General features: G+C 45.4%; 1 protein-coding gene across 6 annotated transcripts; it reads left to right on the top strand.

The window, feature by feature from the left end:
• Positions 1 to 120: 120 nt before the first annotated feature.
• acsbg2 (acyl-CoA synthetase bubblegum family member 2) lies at positions 121 to 27594 on the top strand. Of its 6 annotated transcripts, none has more exons than XM_053680452.1 (15): positions 121 to 306; positions 12013 to 12148; positions 12387 to 12460; positions 16111 to 16358; positions 17408 to 17496; positions 17650 to 17770; positions 18217 to 18297; positions 18452 to 18601; positions 18751 to 18921; positions 19419 to 19600; positions 19745 to 19987; positions 20523 to 20740; positions 21799 to 21938; positions 23898 to 24144; positions 25161 to 27594. In XM_053680452.1, the coding sequence occupies exons 2-15, from the start codon at positions 12018 to 12020 to the stop codon at positions 25277 to 25279; spliced, it is 2214 nt and encodes a 737-aa protein (XP_053536427.1). In that variant the 5' UTR covers positions 121 to 306; positions 12013 to 12017; the 3' UTR covers positions 25280 to 27594. The 6 variants fall into 6 exon arrangements, with proteins under 6 accessions (XP_053536427.1, XP_053536430.1, XP_053536428.1 ...); XM_053680455.1 differs by lacking the exon at positions 121 to 306 and adding an exon at positions 1897 to 1915; XM_053680453.1 differs by lacking the exon at positions 121 to 306 and adding an exon at positions 5148 to 5243.

The following is a 27594-nucleotide window of genomic DNA, read 5'->3' as shown; positions in this document are numbered from 1 at the left end:
TCACAACCGTCAACTCTGGGTATCCTAGCAACAACCATCCTGAGAGTTATCTGTAGTTCAAACTCTGACCGTTAGGTGGTGCTGTTGTGATTATATTAATACCGACATTTTTTTTTTTTTTTTTTTTTATGGCGCGACACATGAGATTATTTCTGCTTTTCTAAACTGTCATTACGCTTTAATCATTGAGCGACGCCGCTCTCAGACTCTATCCTTCCTCAGATAAACGCAACAAATCCACCGTTTCAGATCACACATTGCTGGAGAAGTTTTTGGTTTACCACGTGTTGGGGTTTAAGCAAATTGGTAAGCAAATGAGTATGTTTCTTGAGTTTGGTAATGAGGAAATATTAAACTTGACACATGCCTCACACAATATAATTTAAAAAAAGATTATATGTATGTATGTATAACCTAGTTTAATCAGGTAAGTGATGTAAAGCTGTTAGATTGGCTGATAGTATTTTTTGTGGCTTTTAAATAAATAAATTGTAAAAAATGAATCGATTTGCCCAATTATAGCATTCTACAAACCGGATTATTCTGTCCACATCTAGGATTAGTTTCTATTTTCCAATTCGACCAAAATGATTACATGAAGTCTTTTATCGAGTTTTAGTTCTAGATAAATTTCAACACACAGTCGTTGCTTAAAAAAAAAAAAGGTGTTAAAATGTCATATATTTATCTCTAGACTTTTAAGTGACCATGTCTTCCGGGTGGACCACGTGATTCCGTGAATCAGCCAATCAGCTCACAGCACAAACTGCTCAACCGTAGCGGTCTCGCGGGTTCCCATGGCTACGCAATATTTTTTTTTGTAGTAATGTCGGTTGTGAGACCTAGCCTGGCAGGCTGGCGTCTTTCAAAGTAGTTTTCTCACTAAAAAGTCGTTTAAATGATATATATTTGACATCTTTCATTGTATTTAAGCGTCCTTTAAAACGGAATGATGTTTTAAGTGTTCATTAGCTCAAACTTGGGTGAAAGTCGGGCCTACTGAACAACCGTCTCCACCTTCTAGATCTTTCTGTTTGGGCTTCCATTCTTCATGTTCTCCCTTTTGTTGAATTGATGCTAAAAATCAAAGTGTTTAAACATCATTTTAGTCGCTTAATTAAGGCGCACACATTTTTTAGGGACAGATTACATGTAATCCAGTAATATGTAAGGAATAATCCACATTGGCGCTGTGCTGTTTTAGGAATATAATCAACAGTCAGGTGGTGGACTTTAACGGCACGTCCTGAAGTGTTGTACTCATCTAATTTGTACGACCCCAATTCCGAAAAAGTTGGGACAGTATGGAAAATGTTTAATAAAAATAAGGAGGAGTGCTTTTTCTAAATGTACTTTGACGTATAAAGACAAGGTATTTGATGTTTTACCTAATGAGCTGCATAGTTTTTTGAAGGTAGGCGTTTATTTTGAAATTGATACATGCAGCACTTTCCAAAAAAAATATTTGGGACAACTTAGGCCAAATTGAAATAAGGTGGTGATGTGAAACAAGTGAGGCAATCGTCTAATTACAGTATTGTCGTGGAAATTAGACAAGACTCGTAGACTCTGAAGGTAAAAAAGGTTTATTACAGAAATAGATTTCTTACATCATTGACTCCCTTCCACACAGACAGCAATACACCATGACTTCATAAAATTCTAATTCTGAATTCTAAATTCCTGATTCCTATCAGTCAGGTCTTTCGCTCTGCACAACAAACGGAAAATCACCTTCGCGTCAACACAGACTTCGGAGTGAAACTTTTTCGTTCGTAGTAGACTCACTTCTGTCAGTTTTTTTCACGAACTTTCGCTCGTTGTCCAGAAAAGCTGAAAAGACTCGCGCAGTCCAGCCAGGAGACACCAAATTTTCGTGGAAGTTAGACAACACTCGCAGACTCGTCCTCTGAAGGTAAAAAAAAGATTTATTTCAGAAAGATGGTTAATACAGGATAGAATAAAGCAGGATAGAATAATGAGAGTGCTCTGAAGTGCTTGTGCTGAACCACTACTATATATATATATGTATATATGAAACGCAGAGCATGACACACTCCTGTGTCCCGATAAGAAGCGGTTTGAGGCAGTTCAAACAGGCTTTGTTTTAGGAGTCTCTAGAAGATGTTTAGACGAACCTTGAACAGAAGAACATGTTTGTGTTTCTGTAAACAGATAAACATTCTGTACTGATCTCAGTGACATGACATGGCCTTCTTAGACGTTATACTCTGATGAACGTGAACAAAAAATTATTACAAAGTAAAAACGCGTCATTTCCTTCACATTATATAAGCAGTTACGTTTACAGTTAAGTTTTTGCGTAACAAGTTAGTACCTGTAATCAGTTATGGAAGCTATATACAGTCATTCCCTTATCAGGGTCACTTATTTTTCTCCCTTGAAGATAACCAAGCAGGAGAAATCGCGTCTTGTGGCGTTACGGAGAAACTGTATTCGGTACCGTCATTCTGGTTGTTGTGAAGGACGCTATGCCCAGGTTTAAAAAGACGTCAGAACAACCTGTGTGTATGTTTCACGTCAACATGTAGACAACGCACCTAGATAGATGTACTGTATACACACACCCTTGGAGGAGGTCTTTGGTTGTTTTTGAGGGTTGCTAAGGGAAACAGTGCACATAAAGCTGAGGAAATTATTAAACCGTCGAGATTTATGATGGCCGTCCTCCTCCATGACTGAATCGTGACTGAAATCAAGAGGAAACTGATTTAATAGACATTTCTCCGTCTGTGTGACAGGTTGTCTTGACTAACAGGGCTGGTAATAAAAAATCACTCTGTTTCGTTAGTTTAACTTGGTGGTAGCAACTCTTGTATGAAATAATTAAACAAACAACAGGAAGTCCAGAGCAAACAGAAACAGGTGGAACTGTTGGGCAAAGCGGCTGATAGACAAACATCGAGAGAAACTAGAAGAGTTATCGCTACTGATTATATTTTAGTTGGAGAGGTGTGTGTGTGTCTCATGGTTGGACAATGATGGTACTGTGGGGTTCACTATGTACTACGCATGCTGAGCCCTGACCTAGGGGCGGAGCTAAAAATAGTGCATATCATCGATTGGTTAAATGCGGTCATGGCAGGATCGTCCCGAGTTACGTGACGGATTTTACATTTCCTACCCTTAAGTCAGATCCGCCATTTTCTAGCCAGACCAAATCCTGACTGGATTTCTGTTCACGTCGTTCGAGTCCTACCGAGGGTAACTCGGGACGATCCTGCCATGACCGCATTTAACCAATCGATGATATGCACTATTTTTAGCTCCGCCCCTAGGTCAGGGCTCAGCATGCGTAGTACATAGTGAACCACACAGTGGATCTGTACCCCCTACGTCGTGCGCCAACGCTTCGTGTAAAACGCCATTTTCGATTCCGCCAAAGGAAATGTCTGAAAGTTTTGCCGTGCAACTTTCCTTGTACTTCTAGTAAAGATGAAAGTATTGGCACCCCGGTAAATCCTCTTTCGTAAGGGACCGTGTCTTGCTATTTAAAAATCACTGTATCTTGTGTTTAAATGCGACACTCTCGGGGTTTGGGGACTGGATTTCTTAGCGAGTCGTGCTCAGCTGCTCTGACGCGAATCTTTCTGAAGTGCCGATTACCGTAGAAGAATGTGATTCCAGGTACTTTTCACATACTGCTAGGGAAATAAACGGTTACATGATGCGGAATACCCCGTAGATTTAATTTATGGGTGTGTCATCACCGGTTCATCGTTCTAGTGCTGATCCTCCCAAGATAATAGGACAGACCCACCCTAAGGGTACTTATTTCACACAATACCAATATCAGAAAGTATCGATACATTTACCTACGTAAGTATATTCTCCGTAACGTTTATCTCTGTGGAAGTATAGGTGCTTTTCGTTCGTAGTAGACTCACTTCTGTCAGTTTGTTCAAAACTGACCTTTGGGGTCAGAAGGCCACTCTTCACACTCGCGTGGCTCTTTCCACACAAACATGCCCGGGTTCACTGACCATAAGTGCCCAAGGTTTTAAAAAATGATTACAACATTATATCGAAACAATCATGTTGACCTGTAGTTACTCTTATTTAACATAAAGGAAACCATGGCATTATTATTATTATTATTATTATTATTATTATTATTATTATTATTATTATATTGCGTTATGTTCGCCTAACACATGAATTACAGTTTATACTATAGCAATGTTGAATTCTCGATTCTGATTGGTCAGGTGGTGTTGATTTCATTTTCCACAACAGACCGTAATCACAGGTTTATATCAACGAGCTCGTTCGAATGCGATATCGTTTCTATAGAAACCGCTCAAACAGAGAGTCGTAAGGTGGATGCTCCATCTATGCAGTTTTTTAAATAAATAAATAAATAAAATCCCATCTGATTGTTGATTTGTTGACGTTTTCTGTCAGGAGACGTATATGTAACGTTTATGGAAGGAGTCTCCAGTGTCAGCGCTTCGTAACAACTCCGTGTACGTTTCAGACCCCTACAGGATAGAGGAGTTTACGCTTACGCGCTTTCCCAGTAACGTGTCAAGCTGCGTCTTTTTTTTTTTTTTTTTTGATGTTCAACAACATTTAATTGTAACTATAAACGGATAATGTGTGAGTATGGAAAATGCGAATACAAATAAGGAGGAGTGATTTTTTGTAAATGTACTTTGACTTTAATGTACTTTATTTTGAAATTGATACATGCAGCACGTTCAGGACAAATTGAAAAAAGAAGGTGATGTGAAACAAGTGAGGCAATCGTCTAATTACAGTATCGTCGTGGAAATTAGACGAGACTCGCAGACTCTGAAGGTAAAAAAGGTTTATTACAGAAATAGATTTCTTACATCATTGACTCCCTTCCACACAGACAGCAATACACCATGACTTCATAAAATTCTAATTCTGATTCTAAATCATTGACTCCCTTCCACACAGACAGCAATAATCATGACTTCATAAAGTTCTAATTCTATATTCTGAATTCTAAATTCCTGATTCCTATCAGTCAGGTCTTTCGCTCTGCACCTCTGCACAACAAACGGAAAATCACCTTCGCGTCAACACAGACTTCGGAGTGAAACTTTTTCGTTCGTATTAGACTCACTTCTGTCAGTTTTTTTCACGAACTTTCGCTCGTTGTCCAGAAAAGCTGAAAAGACTCGCGCAGTCCAGCCAGGAGACACCAAGTTTTCGTGGAAGTTAGACAACACTCGCAGACTCGTCCTCTGAAGGTAAAAAAAAGATTTATTTCAGAAAGATGGTTAATACAGGATAGAATAAAGCAGGATAGAATAATGAGAGTGCTCTGAAGTGCTTGTGCTGAACCACTACTATATATATATATATATATATATATATATATATATATATATATATATATATATATATATATATATATATATATATATATATAATGTATGTATGTGTGTGTGTGTGTGTGTGTGTGTGTGTGTATATGTATATATGAAACGCAGAGCATGACACACTCCTGTGTCCCGATAAGAAGCGGTTTGAGGCAGTTCAAACAGGCTTTGTTTTAGGAGTCTCTAGAAGATGTTTAGACGAACCTTGAACAGAAGAACATGTTTGTGTCTCTGTAAACAGATAAACATTCTGTACTGATCTCAGTGACATGACATGGCCTTCTTAGACGTTATCCTCTGATGAACATGAACAAAAAATTATTACAAAGTAAAAATGCGTCATTTCCTTCACATTATATAAGGAGTTACGTTTACAGTTAAGTTTTTGCGTAACAAGTTAGTACCTGTAATCAGTTATGGAAGCTATATACGTTTACGTTTACGCGGTTTCCCAGTAACGTGACATGCTGTGTCTTTGTTTTTTTGTAAGATGTTCAACAACATTAAATGTAACTATAAATGGATAAAAAAAAAGTACACTGTGTCATTGTTTATAAACTGAATATTGCAAGTGCTGTAGAAGTGATGAATGGCCCATACCTAGTTTACACACACACACACACACGTCTACGTGTTGCATAGTAGGAGGAGAAGCAAGTGTTGTGGTAAACTGTAAACCCCGCTTCTGTCCTCGCTTGAGCAGGTTCTGTAAAAAGGTCATGATCTTGAGTGGTTTCGTTTTTAAAGCAGCGCAAACTGGAAATTCACGACTCGGGTTCTTCCCCTCTGAGTCAGCTCATTCAGCTGTCTCTCTCTCTCTCTCTCAGGGTTTGATCAGTGTAATATTACCCACAGCATCGACAGTGTGTATCTGCTAGCCTTTGTTTAATAGAAACTGGTCTCCAGGTGCTTTTGATGAACTCCTCTAGGACGGCTCTCGTTTCTCTCTGGGAAGGACTGTCGCGTGATTCTCAGTTTATTAGATCTGTTTTTGCTCCGTGTTTTCCCCCTGCACGTGTCTACGCTCGAATTTCCTCTCTCTCTGTGTCTTTTAGCTTAACACGATGAGCGGGGATGTTTAGGCTCTGACGTCCTAGTCTAGTGGATGTCGTTTTTAAATCTTCCAGGCGTACATAGGCAGCTAGTGTGTAAACGACGCCAATCACGTTGCCACCTCTTCATGTAAAGCCAAGTGTCGGGTGTAAACCCAGACTCCTCTGCTTTGCTGTATCGCTCCAGACTGAAGTGGACTTTTTTTTTCCTGTAACAACACTTCTCACTAGACTGGTAAGTCAGTACAAGGAGTATTTGGTTTTTAGTGTCTTAGGTTAAACGTGTGTATGTTACCGACATCATAAAATGTTCAAATGTTACTGTAGCCCTGTATTATATATCTACAATAAAAAAGTCTGCACATGAGTCTGTAGCGTCCGACTGTGAGTCCGTAGTGTCCGTAGCGTCAGCGCGTGAGTCTGTAGCGTCAGCGCGTGAGTCTGTAGCGTCAGCGCGTGAGTCTGTAGCGTCAGCGCGTGAGTCTGTAGCGTCAGCGCGTGAGTCTGTAGCGTCTGCGCGTGAGTCTGTAGCGTCAGCGCGTGAGTCTGTAGCGTCTGCGCGTGAATCTGTAGCGTCCATCTGTGAGTCCATAGTGTCCGTAGCGTCAGCGCGTGAGTCTGTAGCGTCAGCGCGTGAGTCTGTAGCGTCAGCGCGTGAGTCTGTAGCGTCAGCGCGTGAGTCTGTAGCGTCAGCGCGTGAGTCTGTAGCGTCTGCGCGAGTCCGTAGCGTCTGCGCGTGAGTCCGTAGCGTCTGCGCGTGAGTCTGTAGCGTCTGCGCATGAGTCTGTAGCGTCCGTCTGTGAGTCCGTAGTGTCCGTAGCGTCTGCGCGTGAGTCTGTAGCGTCTGCGCGTGAGTCTGTAGCGTCTGCGCGTGAGTCTGTAGCGTCTGCGCGTGAGTCTGTAGCATCAGTAGCGTCTGCGCATAAGTCTGTAGCATCTCTGCCTTTGTGTAAACACGTTTGAGGGTTAAAAGATTTTTAAACTGAAACTTGTTGCACGTGTCGGGTGGAATGAAGGGTTTACATAGATAGTAGGGCGTCGCTACAGATCCAGAAAAAGCTGATCTAAAAAAAAAAAAAAAAAAAAAAAAGCTGAGGTAAAAAAAAAAAAAATTGTTTATAAAGATAAAATGATGTAATAAATAAAACGTTATGAAACCCTTTTCCTTATCCATATTTATTCCTGTGGGACTTTTACTTTTTTACTTTTACAAATTGATATTTTTAAAATGTAAATCAGGAGTCGTGTGTGTGTGTGTGTGTGTGTGTGTGTGATGAAAATGTGCGCTGATGTCACTGCAGCTGTACAATCCTCTCCTGATGCAGATTTCCCGAAAGTAACCCCAACACATCATCCATAATACATTCTCTGACTGTGTGTGTGTGTGTGTGTGTGTGTGTGTGTGTGTGTGTGAAGCCATATTCATCAAGGCTGAGTGCTGCAACTGTGGTGTGAGATGTTTTAGCCAATCAGGAAGCACAGAGAGAGGGGTTCTGTGTAAGGAGGGAGGAGCTTGAGAACAGGGCCGGCAGGAAGGGGGGGAGTTTGAAATGAATGATGCTTTTGGGCGGCTTGTGAGACAGGCGGAAGAGAAGACACCGGCATTCTGCTGAACCGAGGAACGAAGACGGAATCAGATTTAACAAAAAAGAAATATAATTTAAAAAAAAATAAAAATCTCAACAGATCAAACAGCCAAGGCTTGGACAATGCAGTGTAAGTCTCTGTTTGAGTGTGTGTGTGTGTGTGTGTGTGTGAGAGAGAGAACGAACACGTTGCCTTGTAGATGTTGGGTGTGACTCACTCACAGATCTGTTGCTTCAAGTGTGAGTGTGTGTGACGTTTGGTTTTCATTTTATTTGAGATTTTTGTGTATTGAAATAAGGATAATCATTGTATTGAATGAGCATATCCTTGTTGGAGGAAACATACGCATTGTGATCGTTTGTGTGTGTGTGTGTGTGTGTGTGTGTGTGTGTGGGGAGGGGCTGTGCTTCCTCATGCAGAGCTCCAGATGGTGGGTTTAATATGAAGGCAGGAATCCTCCCCACTGCTGAAGAACACACACGCATACACCAGTCCAAACTCGTTTGACTGTATCCTCGGGGTGTTCACGTGCTCTCTCCGCCGGGGGGGGGGGAGGGGGTAAGCAGGGGGCACTTGTTATAGGTGTCCGGGTGTGTCTTGGTGTCATTTGCATAGACGTCAGACTTGTATAATGCTTTGAGTTTTGTTTTGTTGGATGAGATTTTCAAATGTTACATCGATTATAAAAAAATAAATAAATTAGTCCGAGCGTAGCATCATTTTGGGGTCTGGGAAACGAACAGCGATACCAGGATGTCTACCAGATTGTCTTGCGTTGTCCACCATCAACCGAGCGAGACGCACCGTGTGCTGAATTGAGGTCCCGCCGGCAGTTTTTAAAAAAAAACGAGCCAGAAAATCCGCCAGTCTCGAAACGTACGATCTTTCCTCGGGGCTGGGTTTGCCAGGTTCTCAAGAAGGGCGAAAAGTCCGTACAGTTCCCAGTCAGGGGCGGGTTTAGTGATTTCGGAGGGGCCGTAGGCAAAATATTACAAATGGTGGCCTCATTTCAGCGTTTTAACTTCGATATGTAAGTTTCCAGGATATGTAAATGAGCATAAATAATTACAAATATATATCATGTGAATTTTGACGGGGCCTTCGACGTCCGGGGGCAGAAGGCAGTCGAGTACCACCTTTACCTAGCGCTAAGTCCGCCCCTGTTCGCAGTTCACTGTCTTTCGTATATTCCGGATTCGCTGCTCATGAAGTGAAATAGTTCGAGCCTTTGGTTGTTTTAATCTCGATGATGACGGCGTACAGATCACGGAAATAAAAAAATCCAGTCTCTCAAAATATTCCAATAAAGAATTTATAATACAGAAATGTGGACCTTGTGAACAGTGTGTTCATTTTTGCGTTCGATATTCGGTCGGGGTTTTAATCCTCGTGCAGGAATGACTGCGTCGGTGCGGCGTGGCGTGGAGGCGATCGGCGTGTGGCGCTGCTGAGGTGTTCTGGAAGTCCAGGTCGCTTTGATGGCGGTCTTCAGCTCGTCTGTATCGTCGGGTCTGGTGTCTCTCGTAGATTCTCTATGGGGTTCGGGTCAGGCGAGTCGGCCGGACGGTCGAGCACAGTAACACCACGGTCAGTAAACTGGTTACTAGAAGTTTTGGCGCTGTGGGAGGTGCCGAGTCCCGCTGGAACAGGAAATCAGCGTCTCCATAAAGCTCGTCAGCAGATGGAAGCATGAAGTTCTCTAAAACCTCCTGGTAGACGCTGCGTCGACTCTCGACTCGAGAAAACACACTGGACCGACACCAGGAGATGACACGGCAACCCAAATCATCACCGACTGTGGAAACTTCACACTGGACTTCAAGCAGCTGGGATTCTGTTCCTCTCCGCTCGTCCTCCAGACTCCGGGACCTTGATTTCCAAACGAAACGCAACATTGACTCCCATCTTCCCCGTGATCGTGTGTGTGTACTGAACCAGCCTGAGAGATTAAAGCCTCAGCAAACCTTCGCAGGTGTTTGGAGTTAATTCTTTTTATCCTGTCGTTTACGACCTCTCGTTAAACTCGTGCAGAGACGTCACGAAGGAAATGAAAGCGTGGAAGAAGGACGTAGCAGCAGGAGTCTGTGTCGAATGTTGATTTGAGACTCGATTCGAGGTTTATTCTTCCCCAAGTGTAAATCCAGCAGATAAATATTGCATCGTGTTGCCAGATCACATGCTAGATGCATCACACTGCGTGGATGTGAATCATTTAAGTGTGTGTGTGTGTGTGTGTGTGTCATAAGACATAATGAGCTTTGGGTGCCTCGTAGTCCTTGGTGTGTTCATAATTATGGATGTTTGTCTCATGCTGAAGAGTGTGTGTGTGTGTGTGTGTGTGTGTGTGTGTCTCCACCACCTGACTAAATCACGATTACCTAACTCCAAATAAGTCTCTTTTGGGTGCAACAACAAGAAGAAGGTAGAAATCTGCAGGTCGGTGATGGCCTCCATATTGACTGGGCTGTATTTCAGAGTCGTCAGTTAACGTGCCGTTACGTCATTAGAGACACAGGGCCTTATGGGAAAGCAGCAGCCGTGTTCATCGGGTCCCTGGAGCAGATCGCTCGACATCTCCGTGGATAAATCGGTTAGAAGAGCAGATCCGTGATCCATCGTCGGGGCAGAGCTTAAGGTTCCGCGCTCCTCCTGATCCTCCTGAAAGGTGTGAGTTGAGATCCCGGGATTATCGGAACACCCGGAATGACATCTCGTGGAATGTAAATGAATAATTTACCTCATGAATAATTTGAGGTATGTCTGGAAAAACCGGAGGAACCGGCTGTGGAAAGTCCCGGCGTCAACCGTGTAGGACCGGTTCTCAAGGATGCAACGTTTTTTTTTTTTGTTTGTTTGTTTGTTTTTGAGTTTCAAATCCGAGATCACCACATCTCTCGGGTCGGTTCAAAGCACTCTGGAAACAAACGAACGAACCCGGGGAGGGGGAAGGCAAATTCGTGCTACCGCCGAGACACATCGGCCCCTGCTTCACCGTACGGCGTCGAAAAACACTCGGGAAAGCGCTGTCCGCCCTCTTCCTCATACACCGGCTCGCAGACGGCTCACGATTGGCCGGCGTCGCCCGTGATCGACAGGGCAGAGAGAGTACGGCGTCCATCCCACCCGGAGAGCACGATGGCCGTCGTATGGGGTCGTCGTTATGAGCGTTCACCCTAGCTGGTGTTAATTATTAGTCGTTCTAACCCGTCTCTTATGGCCTGACCCCATTTTAAATGATCAGAAAGGCAGCACCGGCGTTTAGAGAACCGAGCCGTGGAGTGCTGACAATGCTCGGGAGCGCAGTGACGAATTTCCTGCTTGGAAATGACCCCTTTCCTGTTTCCTCTGGAGAGCAGGAAACGGGATGTGCTCGGCCATCGCGTGGAAAAAAAAAAAATATAACAGTGAGGCTGTTTAGGTGCGGTTTGATTTGGTTCCTTTGACCGTCTGTAAGCGTCTGTAAGGCCTCTATATCGTGACGTACCGTAGATCCTGTACCGCGTGCGTCTGCGTGTATCGTGATGTCATGAAACGTTTAGTATGTAAATTAACTAATACTTAACAGTCTTCACTGACCTTGTTAGAGGGGGTGTGTGTGTGTGTGTCAGTTATGTTGTGTTTGCTTACTCAGCCAATAGTCTTATAAAACACACACACACACACACACACACACACACACACACACACACACACACACACAAATGGGCACTTGTTCCTCAGAGCACATGTTGGGTCACATGACTACCACATGTCTCTCACTGAGCAGGTGTGTATGAAACATTTGAATTGTAACACACACACACACACACACACACACACACAAAACTGGTAGTTATTTGCTTCTTTTCCTTGTTAGCTACATCACAACTCCAGTATCGAAGGAAAGAAGCAAACCTCAGACACCAGACATGCCTTTGGTGAAGAGATGCGAATTTGATTTGTAGTAGGATTCATAGTGGTGTGTTAACTGTGTGTGTGTGTGTGTGTGTGTTCTACAGTGACCATGTGTGAACCCTCAGCCATGTCCACAGCAGGAGAGATTGAGCCTGCAGGAGACATGAGCGTGCTGCAGTCCTGTGCTACTGAAGACAGCATCGCTTCTCTGGATTACCCTACTGCAGAGTCCACAGCCAAGTGTGTACTGACTCTCACACACACACACACACCTCACACACACACACCTCATTCAGCTCGTCAGTTAATGCTGCCACCACTTACGCAAGCTGAACCTGCTCTGCGTTCCAGCAGTATTTAACACACCTTAAGCGTGTGTGTGTATAGTGTGTGTATGTAGTGTGTGTATGTAGTGTGTGTTGCTGACTCTCGACTGCTGCGGCTCTCGACTGACTCGGTTTATTTCATTCCTTTGCAGTGAATCATCAGAGGAGGAATCTCCCTGTGAGCGAGAAGAGGAGAATAATAGTGTTAACACACACACAGAGCCTGGTGAGATATTACACACACACACACACACACACACACACACACAGCCTGGTGGGATACCTCACACACACACACACACACTCATGTGTAGTGTTTGTCCGTAAAAGTCTACATATTTCAAAAAGAATGCTGTTTTCCTCTAGTTTAGGATTTCTAATTCGTTCACGATAACAAACACAACAGACCAAAAAGCCGTAATTCACTGACGCGAGTACGTTTTAATCCAATCCGAGCAAGTGGATGGTGCCAGTTTTTGTTTTGGTTATTTTGTGTGCGTGCGTGTGTGTGTGTTTTTGTAGTTTTTGCATTTGTCGTATCATCACTGCAAACTTTGTCCGCAAAAATTACAATCGAATTGGACATCAAAGAAAATGTCTCAGATGAACGGACGGACGGGTGGATGGACGGATAGATGAATGGATAGACGGATGGATAGATGGATAGATGAATGAATGGACGGACGGGTGGATGTACGGATGGATGGACGGGGGATGGATGGATAGATGAATGGACGAATGGATGGGTGGATGGATGGATGGATGGACGGATGGATAGATGAATGGACGGATGGGTGGATGGATGGACGGATGGATGGACAGACGGATGGATGGATGGACGGACGGGTGGATGGATGGATAGATGAATGGACGGATGGATGGATGGATGGACGGATGGACGGATGGATGGACGGATGGATGGATGGATGGATGGATGGATGGATGGACGGACGGATGGATGGATGAATGGACGGATGGGTGGACAGACGGATAGATGGATGGATGGATGGATGGATGGACGGACGGATGGATGGGTGGATGGATGAATGGATGGACAGACGGATAGATGGATGAATGGATGGACAGACGGATAGATGGATGGATGGACAGACGGATAGATGGATAGATGAATGGATGGATGGACGGACGGATGGATGGGTGGATGGATGAATGGATGGACAGACGGATAGATGGATAGATGAATGGACGGATGGATGGATGAATGGACGGATGGGTGGACAGATGGATGGATGGATGGACAGACAGACGGATGGACGGATGGATGGATGGATGGATGGATGGATGGACAGATGGACGGATGAATGGATGGACGGATGGATGGATGGATGGATGGACAGATGGACGGATGAATGGATGGACGGATGGATGAATGGATGGACAGACGGATAGATGGATGGACAGACGGATAGATGGATGGATGGACAGATGGACGGATGAATGGATGGATGGATGGACGAATGGATGGATGGATGGATGGATGGACAGATGGACGGATGGATGAATGGATGGACAGACGGATAGATGGATGAATGGACAGACGGATAGATGGATGGATGGATGGACAGATGGACGGATGAATGGATGGACGGATGGATGAATGGATAGATGAACGGATGAACGGATAGACAGCGACTGCTCGTGTTGGCTCACAGCCGTCACGGCGTGGGATTTTCCATCAGAATGGACATGCAAATATTTAATTCTGAGGAAGTTAAACATGTGTTTGTGGTACGGAGAGTGTGTGAGGACTCGAATACACACCGATCAGATCACCTAAAAAAATATCAAACACACACTCGGTTCAAATTCCAAGGTTTTTTGGTGTTTTGAAATTTGACTCTCGCGTAAGAGCAGAGTTGGAAAATTCCAGGTCGGTGAGATCACCGCGTCCCTCTGGAAAGGGAGTGTACACACACACACACACACACACACACACACACACACACACATACTCTCTCTTCCCTTTAACATCTTGCAGTAAATCTTGTTCATCACAGAGTGGAAGGAGAACTGACGCTTCAGTTTCTGTGTTGGTGAACTTTATTCTTACCCTTTTGATAAATGAAGTTTTTTGACCCCCCCCCCCCCCCCCCCTTATCTCTTCCCGTATTTGCGTACGAGTGTTTACACAGCATTGTAATAGTGTCCACCCTTCTCACGCCACACTGCTGTGTTTACATTGGAACAGCGAGGAAGAGCGTAACCCCGTCACGGCGGGTCACATGACCTGCTCGTTTACAGCGCAGGAATTTACAGGATTTTTATTATTATTATTATTATTATTATTAAAAGTGTAGTACTCTATTTATCAATCTGTATTTTCTTTTTAAAAAGCACACGAGGCGTGAGGGCAGGAAGTCCACCATCCTGTTCTTTATATTCAAAAATGCCGTCTTTCTTTCCCTCAGCCTTTTGTTCTGTTTCTATTTATTTATTTATTTATTTATTTATTTATTTATTTATTATTCTTGCCTTTTTGCTTTAAATATTCCTTTCCTTGATTTTTTTTTTTCCCTTCTCTCCGCTTATTTTGTGTGTATGTCCGATTCCTTTCCGTCCGTGTTCTCACTTTTCTTTCTTTTCTCTTTTCTTTAATCTTCTCTCTCTTTTTTTTTTTTCTTTCTTTCATGCTTTTCGTTAGTTTCCCGTTTTCCTTTTACTCGTTTGACTTCTGTCCTTTTATCACGTTCCTCCTCCGTTCTTTGTTTGTCTCTCTCTCTCTCTCTCTCTCTCTGTCATTTCTTTCTCTTGCTTTTTCTGCCTCGCTTTTCATATTCTTTCCTTCCCCCTGACTTTGCTTTCTTTTCTAACATCCCTTTTCTTCCTTTCATCCCCCCCCCCCTTTTTTTGTTTTTTAAACTTTCTGTATGTCTTGGTGTCTTTACTTCTGTTTCTTTTGTCTTCTTGCCTTTTCTGTCTCATTCTTTTCCTTTCTTTTTTTTTATCTCCTAACTTGTTCCTGTTCATTTGTGTTCCTCCTCTTTCCTCTTTTTAGTTCTTGCTCTCCTTCGTTCTTATTTCCTTTTTTTTCTTTATTTTATTTCTTTCTATTCTCGGTAGTTGATTTCCTCAGATTCTCGGTTTCTTTATTCTTGCTTTCAACTTTTGTCTCATTTCTTCCATCACCCCACCCCACCCCACCCCCACGCATCTCTCTGTTCATCTTGTCGGTGTACTGATTTTCACTTCCTCATCTATTTAAAGTGTGGTGTCGTTCGCCGGTTTCACACGTTTCATCACACACACCTTCAGATTTTTAACGTCGCGAGAACCGTTTCCGGCGAGCGTCCACAAACTTTTGACCGGCGGCGTGTATAGAGGCATTCTGAAGGTATTAATGATCAGTAAACGTGTCGAAATGTTGAACATGTTCGTTTGTAGCTGATCTTGTTATTAGGCGCCGTCTGGAGGAGTGTGTGGATTAAACTGCAGGGTCACATGACTGTATCCGTCAGTGGGTGTAGAAATTAAAGGCGCCCCTCGGGACCACACAGGCGTCACGGCGTTTAGACAAGGGAACGGATGGCAATTTATCATTGATAAACACAGCAGTAATTGGGATACGTTCCTGTGTGTGTGTGTTACTCTGGGGTCAATGTTTCCCCTCTGGCTTTGTTTCTGGAAGTGTCTCGGTTACATAAACAGTCTGTAATGAATTTATTTTAATGTCCTTTAACAATGATAAATATGATCAGATTTTTCTGTATGAAGGTCTAGAGTGATTATTTTCTCGAATGTCCCAGATGACTTTGACGAACTGTCAGAAATATCATGGAAAGAGTTGCGTGCGAAAGTTCGAGTAAGAATTCTCCTTAGCCGTACGCCGCGTCTGAATCTCTGACCTCTGACCCGCAGCTCCCGTCTCTGCCGCCCCGGGTTCGGCCCTGTGGACGTGCCAGAGGGACGGCGAGGTGAAGCTGAGGATGGCCGAGTCGGGGCCGGCGTCTGCAGCTCCTCTCACCGTCAACCAGCTGTTCACGCGCACCGTGGAGCAATTCGGTGACCGGACGGCGCTCGGCTGGAAAGACGGAGAGCAGTGGAGGCAAAGCACCTACAGAGATTATTACCGAGACTGCCGCATCGCCGCCAAGAGCTTCCTCAAGGTGAGCACTGAGAGTGATGCAGGATGTTATCCTGGAATGATCTCTGACCAACACCGAGCAGTGTTACAGATCCTAGTCCCTGCATCCTCTATCCGATGACCCCGCGGTGTCTCCGTCTCAGATAATACGTTTGATTTGTTTTCTCTCCGTGCACCGAGGTCACCGTCATCACGTCGCGTTTTCTCCGTTAGCTTTTAACTTTTAATTCCGCATCAGAGGATCAACCACGGTCCTGTGGATCATTTACAGACGCGATAAGGGTTTAGCGCGCCCTTTTACGGCTCTTCCGGGGCATTAACCTCGAGCGCACCGCCGAATAAAACGGGGGGGGAAACGAGGACGGGAAGAAGAAGCACGACGGGTTCAGGCCCTCGTTCGGGCCGACGTTTTAACTCCATTCCTGTTTGCGAAACGTGTTTATACCGCAGCGCCAGCGCGTTCTGCGTTCCGATAGGGCAGATGGCGCGGCTCCGAAAGTGGCTCCGCCTCCCGGGCGAACACATCGCGGGTTTATATTAACGAGGAATTAAAAAAAAAAAACTAATAATAATCTGTTTTCTGTGAGCTGACATTTAATTAATATTTGTGGAAGGAGTCTCCAGCGTCAGCGCTTTTGAATCATTTTTTTTTTTTTGAACGATAATAAACGGATTAAAAAAGTACGGCGTGTCGTTGTTTTTACCAAGTAAAAATCGTGACGAAAAGCCGTGGTCTAAGAGAAATAAAATGTCACGCCGATTAGAGTAACGCTCTCGGTCACGTCACGACGCCGTCTGGGATTATTTTTCTACGAAAGCCCCAGAGTGTTTTACGCGCGTTGTTCCGCGTGTGTTTGTGAAGCTGTGCACGCAGTCAGGTGGAAACCACCGAGATGTCGGGTGTGTACGTGCGTAATAAAACGTGACCTCGAAGGACGTATTTTAGACTTGAGGTCGGTTTACTTTTCCGCTCAGCTGCTACGGATGCGCGGAGTGGGTTATAATGACGTGTGTGTGTGTGTGCGCATGATGATACCCGTGTGCTAATTAGTGCTTCGTGTGTTTTTACAGCTCGGTCTGCAGCGCCACCATGGAGTCGGCATCCTGGGCTTCAACTCTCCCGAGTGGTTCATCTCTGATATCGGAGCGATTTTGGCCGGGTGAGTCAGTCAGTCCGTTAGTTTGCGGTTCTTCGTGTTGTTTTCTATGCAAATGAATCTAAGTAGCTACCGTTCCGACTGAAGCGCTTCTCCGTAAATGACTACGGAGCTGCTTAAATCGCTTACTCACGCAGTCCTGTGTTGGTCCGACAGAGGTTTCGCCGTGGGCATCTACACCACCAACTCGCCGGACGCGTGTCACTACGTCGCGGAGAACTGCCAGGCCAACATCCTCGTGGTGGAGAACCACAAACAGCTGCAGAAGATCCTGCAGGTAAACCTGGTCAAGAGCCTCCATCTCGGGGGCCGCGTTCACATCACGTACATCTCAAACTGAAACACGTCGAGGAAAAGGTCGCGGTAAATAACAACAGGCTGAACGGACCGGGCTTGGGGGTTTAAAAAAAAACAAACAAACGCGTGAACGCAGCACACGGTCACATTATATGGTAATGCTAGACATGTGAAGAAGTTGAAGCAGGGGTGAATACTTATGCAACGCAAGGCACTGTAGTACTGTATGTTCTTCAGTATGCGGTCAGAGTTTGAGTCAGTTTGAGCACGTGGGTGTGGGTGGAGGATTTTTTTTTTTTGCCTTTACTCCGCTTCCTCGTAAGTACTGTGTGGGCCACGAGTCGCAGAGATTCTGCTGCAGTGTGGTGTGTGATGTAATTGTGTGTGTGTGTGTGTGTGTGTGTGTGTGTGTGTGTGTTATTTCAGATCCAAGACAAGCTGCCTCACCTGAAAGCCATTGTCCAGTACAAAGACGCTCTGAAAGAGAAGAAACCAAATCTTTACTCGGTACGAATCGTTCATTCGACTGTACTACACACACACACACACACACACACACACACACACACACACACACTTGGAAATGTTCACTGTGATGATACAAAATCTAACCAATGCTCTATTCTTTTGCTGTGTGCTCTCCATTTCAAAATAAAAAAAGTGGGAGGAGTTTATGGAACTGGGCCGTGACGAGCCGGACGCTCCGCTCGATGACATCATCGCGTCCCAGAAACCCAATCAGTGCTGCATGCTGATCTATACGTCAGGAACCACCGGACAGCCGAAGGGGGTCATGCTGAGCCATGATAACGTGAGCTGAGCCATCTCTCTCTCACACACACACACACACACACACACACACACACACACACACACACTTTTAATCAGCACTATCAATATCCACATAAACTGGTAGTCTGTGCAGGGTGCTAAAACTTTTGTTCTCATTCTCGGGCGTAGTTGACATGGACGGCGTTTTCGACGGTTTATACGGTCAACCTATCGGAGACGTCTCAGGAGACGGTGGTGAGCTACCTGCCCCTCAGTCACATCGCCGCCCAGATGGTCGACATCTGGATCACTATGAGGGTCGGAGGAGCCACGTACTTCGCCCAGCCTGACGCCCTCAAGGTGTGTGTGTGTGTGTGTGTGTGTGTGTGTGTGTGTGTGTGTGTGTGTGTGTGTGTGTGTGTGTGTTTTCTGACCAGTCAGTTTGTTAGGAATGCCTATGCAAATAATCATGTAGCTGCAGATCAGGAGCTTTAGCTAATGCTAAGGGGGCGGGGGGATCTCGGTGGGATGTTCACACATCCGGGAAAGCTACAGTAACTCGAATATCCACTCTTTACAACCGCGGTGAGCAGAAAGGCATCTCGACACGTCAATCCTCCAGGTAGATGTGGGGTACGACAGCAGAAGGACCCCGCTGGGTTCCACTCCTGTCCGCCAAGAGCAGGAATCTCATGCTATAGTGGACACGGGTTCGCCCGAACTGCACATCTGAAGTTCGAAAAAAAACAAAACATGCGACCTTTTAATAAATCGCCGGTTTCGATGAATCTGTGCTGGGATCATTTTTCAAAAAGTCTCATGTCAGACGCGCGTTTGTAATACTGTGACCGTCTCAGGGCTCGTTGGTGAACACCCTGCGTGAGGTGCGTCCCACGGCGTTCCTGGGAGTCCCGCGGGTCTGGGAGAAGATGCAGGAGAAGATGAAGGCAGTCGGAGCCAAATCGTCCACCGTGCGCCGGAAAGTGGCGTCCTGGGCCAAAGACGTGGGTCTGCAAACCAACCTGAGCAAGATGGAGCAGTATGTGTATACACACACACACACACACACACACACACACACACACACTCACTCCTTCACACCCAGAAGGGGGACTATTAGACTTGATGATCTTCTTCTTCTTATTAGAGTTGTAAGAGAGAGTTTTGTCTTCCTCCATTTCAGGAACGGTGCAATGACCCGCACGCCGCTGAACTATCGCCTGGCCAAGCGTCTGGTGTTCAGGAAAGTGAGGAAGGCGCTGGGGTTGGACCGCTGCGTCCACTGCTTCACCGGCGCCGCGCCCATCACCAAGGACACGCTGGAGTTCTTCTTCAGCCTGGACATCCCGCTGTACGAGCTGTACGGCATGAGCGAGAGCACCGGACCACACAGCATGTCCCTGCCTGATGCCCTCAGACTCACCAGGTACACACACACACACACACACACACACACACACACACACACACACACACACACACACACACACACACACACACCATTCATCCTTCAGCTTAAGCACTTTATCCCGGTCCAAAAGCGTCCTCTTTTACCACGGCGATTTGCCAACTATTGAATTTTTTTTATTTTATTAAAGAATGACCGGTCGTACTTTTTATCCATTTCTAGTTACATGTAATATTGTAGAACGTCCGGTTTTCACTTACGTTACGTCTCACCCCGCACCAGCCTTTCTTTTATCCTCTCTCTGGAAGTTAATCCTAACAAACAAAACCCCTCAGAAACTGCAAGCTCTGACACTGGAGACTCCTTCCATAAACGTCAAATTAGCATTCCCTTACCGGAACCTTCACCATACGGATCAGCGTACACGTTTTCATCAAGTCCCGAGTGTATCAAGTGCAAGTCCCAGCGAATGAGCCGTTACTATAGAAACGATAAGGTTCTTGAATACAAGCTGCCCCGCTAATCCGCGTCGCTCGTCGTTTTTTCGCGCCAGCTGCGGGAAGGTGATCGCAGGCTGCCAGACGAAGATCTTTAACCCCGACTCGGATGAAAACGGCGAGATCTGCTTCTGGGGTCGTCACATCTTCATGGGCTACCTGAACATGGTCGACAAGACCGAGGAGGCGCTGGACGAAGACGGCTGGCTGCACTCCGGAGACCTGGGCAAGCACGACAAGGACAACTTCCTGTACATTACAGGACGCATCAAAGGTAGCGTACGCACGAACACGCACACACACACACGTGTCAGTCAAGGTATTTTAGAAATCGGTACGGAACCCGCCAGCTATTTATGACCGTATTAAAGTCACATCTCGGCCAGAGACGAACGTAGTGGATCAGCCAGGGCACGTTTTTAAGTTTTAGCGCCGTAGCTACATGCAAACGTACAGCATAGCTACATAAATACAACCCAAAACATCATCCGATTTTTCTCACAGGTCCTAAAAGTAGACCGAGAGAACCCAACGAAAGAAATGAGACAAAAATATCATCCCTGGTCATTTATTTTTTAAGGAAGCTGATCCAATAGTACATATCTGTGAGTGAGTGGCAAAAGTATGTGCACCTCTAGGATTAGCAGTTTAATCTGAAGGTGTTTTCAATCGACGGGACGACGATCGGGTGCGAGCGAGTGACCGAGCGCCAAAGAACATGGATCCGTCAGAGTCTGATCTTCACAACACGTGCTTGTGGAAGTGTATCACGGCACGAACAAAGGAGATTCCCGAGGACCTCCGAAAAAGACTTGTTGACGCTCGTCAAGCTGGAAAAGGTCACAAGACCATCTGTAGAGAGTTTGGACTCCACCGATCCACACTCGGACTGACGATCCTCCTCGGGAGTGCTCGACCGACCGCGTAGAAAACTCTTAACGGGTTCACAAACTTTCAAGCACCACTGTAGCTAACGAGGCAGCTTGTAGCAACCGGTTTAACACTATAGTGTACAGTTTAAATCCTACTGCACTCAGAGTCTCGCTCCAGGATGTTTCCGTATATAAAGAACGACTATAGTGCAAGAAAAACAAAACGGAGGTGATGTGTTTAACTTTCATCCAAGGTGACATTAGCGAAGGGGGGTGGGGGGGGGGGAGTCTATGAGGGTTGAGGGCCCTTAATCAAGGGATCGTTAATGGTTAAGGGCCCGTAATCAAGGTCCTCTGTAGCAACTGTGAGTTGTAATGTGTTATTGTACAATGGAGAAAAACGTGACTCATGGTAGTGTGTGTGTGTGTGTGTGTGTGTGTGTGTGTGTGTGTGTAACAGAGCTGATCATCACCGCCGGAGGAGAGAACATCCCCCCGGTGCCCATCGAGGACGCGGTGAAGGAGGCCGTGCCCATCATCAGCAACGCCATGCTGATCGGAGACAAGCGCAAGTTCCTCTCCATGCTGCTCACCCTCAAGGTACGCACACCATCGGGGTCGTGCGCTCACAGGAAAACGATCGACCTGCGGTCTAAACGTATCGTATATTATTACCGACTCGCGCGTCCGGAGGGAAGTCGCGTTCGCGCTCGTATACACGTTGGTTGTTATGGTAACAGTGCAGCAGGGTGTAAGCTGAACGTTAGCTATTTAATTAGCTGCAAACACGGAGATGCGTTTGTGCTCGGTTTACGTCCCGCCGTGTATACAGGGCGTGCCATCCGCTCACGTGTTCGACGGAAAGAAGCCGATTTTTTATTTATTTATTTATTTTTTCCTTTTCTCTTCCTCTCGAATCACGCGGTCTGACCCGAAGGCCGCGTTAAACACGCCGGAAAGCGCTCGGCGTGTTAGGGCGAGTCATTCCTGCTCTGGATGGGGTTTTTTTTTTTTTTGCTCACTTTTCATGAGGTTCTGGAATGTTCTCAAACTCTGGGAAGTTCCCGTTTACCGAAACATAACGAGAACCGTAATTCTGTACGTCATGTAGTTGTCTATCTTTATGGACCGTCGTTATAGTCATCAGTTACCGATTACATCCCCTGCAGTCGATAGGAGATAAGCTGCTATGGAGATAAGCTGACCTCGTGATCTTTATAAGGATCCGTGTCGTTCTCGTCTCGTAGGTCTGAGCTCTGTCTCCACCTGCTGGTGGATTTCAGTAACTGCACTTTCCTCACACAGACGGAGAACACCTTCAGATCATAAACTTTATTTCAGATGGTCGGTTACGTTAGATCTTCGTATTAGAGACGCAAATCCGTGCGCGTGTCCTACTCAGTGATTTATTAATAAAACTTAAAAATGTGTAGTGTTTAAAAAAACGATTCTTTTTTTAAATAACCGAGTACATCACAGACCACCGGACGTTTCTCAGAGGCTCGGATCGGATCGGATCGTGTCCTTTCCTTCCACGGCGCTGCTCTCGAGTTCTCGCATCGCATTTACATTTTTCTAGCCCTGTTATTAAAGCGGTTCCTCACGCTGTGGTGTAAATGATTACGGATAATGACGTTAATAAGACAGGACGTCTTCGGGGGTTCGGTTTTCATTCGTCTGAACCTTTAGGAATTAGAAATGTAAATCTTTATTTAAAATGACATTTAAGTACATTTTGTTTTAAATGTACACTTCTTTAGGGTGTTGGTAATCCGCTGGTGTTTAGATTTCAAACCGTAAAGAACATGTTTTCACACACAGCACATTACAGGGGTTCATACGTTTATACGCTTCTATTTCTTTTTTTAAAATATATTGCTAATTTATGGTCTGTCTCTCTATCTTCCTTTCTATTGCTCTCTCTCTCTGCGTCTGTGTGTGTGTGTGTGTGTGTCTCTCTCTCTCTCTCTCTCTCTCTCTCTGTGTTTGTGTCTCTGTCTCTCCTTGTCTCTCTCTCGCTCTCTCTTTCTCTCTGTGTGTCTCGCTCACTCTTTCTGTCTCACATGTCTTTCTGTCTCTCTCTCTGTGTCTGTGACTGTCTGTCTTTCTGTTTCTCTCTTTGTGTGTGTCTCTCTCTCTCTCTCTTACTTTCTCTCTCTCTCTCTCTCTCTCTCTCTCTCTCTCTCTCTCTCTCTCTCTCTCTCTCTCTCTTTTTGTGTCTGTGACTGTCTATCTTTCTGTTTCTCTCTTTGTGTCGGTGTCTCTTGTCTTTGCCTGTCTCTCTCTTTCTCACTGTGTGTCTCTCTCTCTCTCACTGTCTCCCTCCCTCTCTCTCTCTCTCTCCCTCTCTCTCTCTCACTTTCTCTCTGTCTCCCTCTCTCTCTCTCTGTCTCTGTCTCTCTCTCTCTCCCTCTCTCTCTCTGTCTCTCTGTGTCTCTCTCTCTGTCTCTCTCACTTTGTCTGTCTCTCTCACTTTCTCTCTGCCTCCCTCTCTCTCTCTCTCTCTCTCTCTCTCTCTCTCTCTCTCTCTCTCTGTCTCACTTTCTTTTTCTCTCTCAGTGCCAGGTAAACAGTGAGACAGGCGTCCCAGAGGACGAACTCACCCCCGAGGCTGTGGAGTGGTGCAGTAAGTTGGGCAGCTCGTCCACGCGGGTGTCTGAGATCTGCGGGGGACGCGACCGCCTCGTCCACGCCGCCATCCAGGACGGCATTAACCGAGTGAACGAGAACGCCACGTCCAACGCCCAGCGCGTCCAGAAGTTCACCGTGCTCGAGCAGGACTTCTCCCTCCCAGGAGGAGAGCTCGGTCAGTGTGTGTGTGTGTGTGTGTGTGTGTGTGTGTGTGTGTGTGTGTGTGTGTGTGTGTGTGGACACGATTCTCGTGCTCATCCAGGCTGCTGCTGGCGTCATTCTGAACAGCGCGACGTCATCCTAGTTTCCTTCTCCACGCTGTCCAGCGACGGACGCACGACGCACGAGCTCTAAGCAGTCATTAGATAAACGATGTCGTTTATTTCCTGTGTAGAATTTGGCTCGCTGTGTAGCGCGACGGACGACGCTGTGGGGAGTCGCTCATGAGAGTGTCTTCGCTTTCTTTAGCATCGGAAAAGGAAATAAGGAAAAGCATGTTCAGGATGAAATATACACACAGGCTAATGGTTTGTGTTCTCTCTCTCTCTCTCTCTCTCGCTCTCTCTCTCTCTCTCTCTCTCTCTCTCTCTCGCTCTCTCTCTCTCTCTCTCTCTCTCATATACTCTCTCTCTCGTCTCACTTTCTCTGTCTCTGTCTCTCTCTCTCGTCTCACTTTCTCTGTCTCTCTTTCTCACTTTCTCTGTCTTTCTCTCTCTTTGTTGTCTCTCTCTCTCTCTCATATACTCTCTCTCTCGTCTCACTTTCTCTGTCTCTCTCTCTCTCTCGTCTCACTTTCTCTGTCTCTCTCTCTCTCGTCTCACTTTCTCTGTCTCTCTTTCTCACTTTCTCTGTCTTTCTCTCTCTTTGTCTCTCTCTCTGTCTCTCTCTCTCATACTCTCTCTCTTTGTCTCACTTTCTCTGTCTCTCTCTCTCATACTCTGTCTCTCTTTCTTTGTCTCTCTCTCTCACTCTCTCTTTGTCTCACTTTCTCTGTCTCTCTCTCTCTCTCTCATACTCTCTCTTTCTCACTTTCTTTGTCTCTCTCTCTTTCTTTGTCTCTCTCTCTCTCACTCTCTTTGTCTCACTTTCTCTGTCTCTCTCTCGTCTCACTTTCTCTCTCTCACTCTCTCTCGTCTCAATTTTTCTCTCTCTCTCTCACTTTCTCCCTGTCTCACTCTCTCTCACTCTCAGGTCCCACTATGAAGCTGAAGAGGCCGGTGGTGATGAAGATGTACAAAGAGCAAATCGAGAACTTCTACAAAGAGGCTGTGACCCCAAGCAACCCTGAGAACCCGCTGCCTCCTAAATAAGATCCTTACCAAAGGGCGTGCGCGCACACACACACACACACACAAACACACACTTGCCTCCTGTCTGTATCTATGTCGCTTCTCATGTAAATGACTGCGTGCGTGCGTGTGTGTGTGTGTGTGTGTGTGTGTGTGTGTGTGTGAAACTTTCCCCACGTGATGTTTTCCAGCTAATTCTCTCTTCTTTGTTTGCGATTTGTTTATTTTTACCATTAGGTTGTTTCTGTTTGTTTGTTTGTTTGTTTACATTTGCGAGCGCCATGCTAAAGTCACTCGCGCGACCTCAGCTTCACGAGAGTAGCGTCGGTGTTATTTATTTATCTCCGAGGTGTGATGAAGTCCGTAGGAGAGCCGTGGTCTTTTGGTGCCGGTTCATCGGGAACGTTCAGGGATCCGAGCCGCTCGCGTGTACACGATGGATCTATTTATAAATATCACTTATTTATGGTTTGTGTGTTTACGCCAAAGCGTGAAAGTAGGAAGGGGATTAAAAAGGAACACGCGTCAGCTGTGTGTATATGGAGTGTTTCTCAGTCTCGTCGCGCTCTCGTTGCTCCGGAGTGCGGAATAATAGAACGTTCTCGATTTAAAGATGATCCAGCACCGATTCCGAATATAGGGCTCGGTCTGTCTCTCTGGATGGATGGATGGATGGATGGAGTCACCATCGTCCTCTGAGAACATTCCACAGGGTTTTTGTTTGACGTCTGGGATTCCAGTATGGGAATGTGTTAAATGTATAGACGCTCGATTCCAGATGAGGAACCTTTTGAGTTCCTCAAGGTTCCCTTGAGGAACCTTTGGTGTAGGATTCCATAGACGTTGTATGATTCAACTTGGAATATATCTGAAAGGGAAAACTGTTGGAAACTTTCCGAAAGGTTCCAGGTAGGACCACGTTACAAAGCTGGAACCATCGGCTATATAAAGAACCCTCTAGGAACCTTTCTGAAAGGGGGGGGGGATAAAACGCTCAAGTGTTGGGTTCTATAGAAATTAGATGGGTTCTACTTGGAAAACACCTCTTTGGGAAGCTAGAACCGTTTCCATTCCAAAGAACCCTTGAGGAACCTTCGGTGTAGGATTCTGTATCGGATGAATGGATTCTACTTGGAAAATTCTCAGATATGTCCCAAGTAGAACCCAAATAGGAAGTTGGAACCATTATCCATACAAATAACCCTCAAAGAACCTTTTCTGAAATGGAAACGTGCGGGTGGCGTGCTGTATAGAAGTGGTACGGGTTCTACCTGGAAACGTTCTGAAAAGGAGAACCTTTTGGAAACTTTTCAGAAAGGTCCCAAGTAGAACCCAGTCAGGAAGCCGGGAACCGTCGGCGATCTAAAGAACCGTTGAACCTTTCTGAGAGGGGAAAACCTTTAGGGATCTACAGGGGTCGTATGGGTTCTACTTGGAAACGTTCTGAACAGGAAAGCCTTTGGGAACTAGGAACCATTAGCAACCCAAAGAACTCCCCGTTGTTGTTGTTGTTGTTGTTATTATTTATTTATTTATTTTAGAACCAAAAAAAGAAATAAAGCTACGTGAATGTGAGCCGTAGAAAGAAATTCTGCGGGGGGCGGGGGGGTAAAAATAAACAAAAATATAAATTCTGCCCCCCCCCTGTGAATTGAAGGGACGTGTTCGGAGAGAGCGCTTGAAGGTTCCCCCTGAGAACCCAAACGATCTCAAACGGATCATCTTTCTTTAAATGTTCACGATGATCTCGTCCCTGAGTTCTTCCTGTTTGAAGATGTGGATGAGGTTCTAATAAACGCGTGCGTGTGTGTGTGTGTGTGTGTGTGTGTGTGTGTGTGTGTGTGTGTAGCATTGACGGCAGTGCAGAGAATGAAAATCAGTCTGGTTCTCTGACGCTCTTGAGTTCACGCCAGTGAAAACAGCAGGGATTTTCAGGTCGGATGTGTTTGCACTATTTATCGCGTCTCTCGGGTGCTGCTCTGGTTTCACGGACGTTTCACCAGCAGCAGGTTTAAAGCCAAGGAACCGTTTAAGCCATGAATGTTTTGTTGCTTCTTTTTTTTTTTTTTTCTTCTTCTTCTTTTCCCTCCCTCACTCGCGCTCTCTCTCTTTTCAGCCATTGTTCAATGTTGAAGCGTTCATATGTGTTATCTGGCGTTGTGTTAGGCGATATAATAATAATATTATATTAATAATGACAGATGGCCGTGCACTTGTTAAATATTGTAAATACCTTCCTGCTTTATTTGTCCTGTGTGCGTTCATCACACGAGCAACCGAACAGCTGCTCTGATGTCATGCAATGTCGATTTTAATAAATGAAACGGAAGAAAATA

This window comes from Ictalurus punctatus, chromosome 5 (genome assembly GCF_001660625.3).
Source record: "Ictalurus punctatus breed USDA103 chromosome 5, Coco_2.0, whole genome shotgun sequence".
In the NCBI taxonomy this organism is placed as follows: domain Eukaryota; kingdom Metazoa; phylum Chordata; class Actinopteri; order Siluriformes; family Ictaluridae; genus Ictalurus; species Ictalurus punctatus.
The sequence above is the reverse complement of the archived record's forward strand: the minus strand, read 5'-3'. Positions and strand labels throughout refer to the sequence as shown.

What these genes read in the sequence shown, in the direction of transcription:
- acsbg2 (XM_053680451.1), top strand. Translation starts at nt 9,782, where the DNA reads ATGACACGGCAACCCAAATCATCACCGACTGTGGAAACTTCACACTGG. An exon ending in ACTGCAGAGTCCACAGCCAA is followed by an intron (nt 12,149 to 12,386) that starts GTGTGTACTGAC and finishes ATTCCTTTGCAG; the next exon opens with TGAATCATCAGAGGAGGAAT. An exon ending in GATGCCCTCAGACTCACCAG is followed by an intron (nt 19,988 to 20,522) that starts GTACACACACAC and finishes TTTTCGCGCCAG; the next exon opens with CTGCGGGAAGGTGATCGCAG.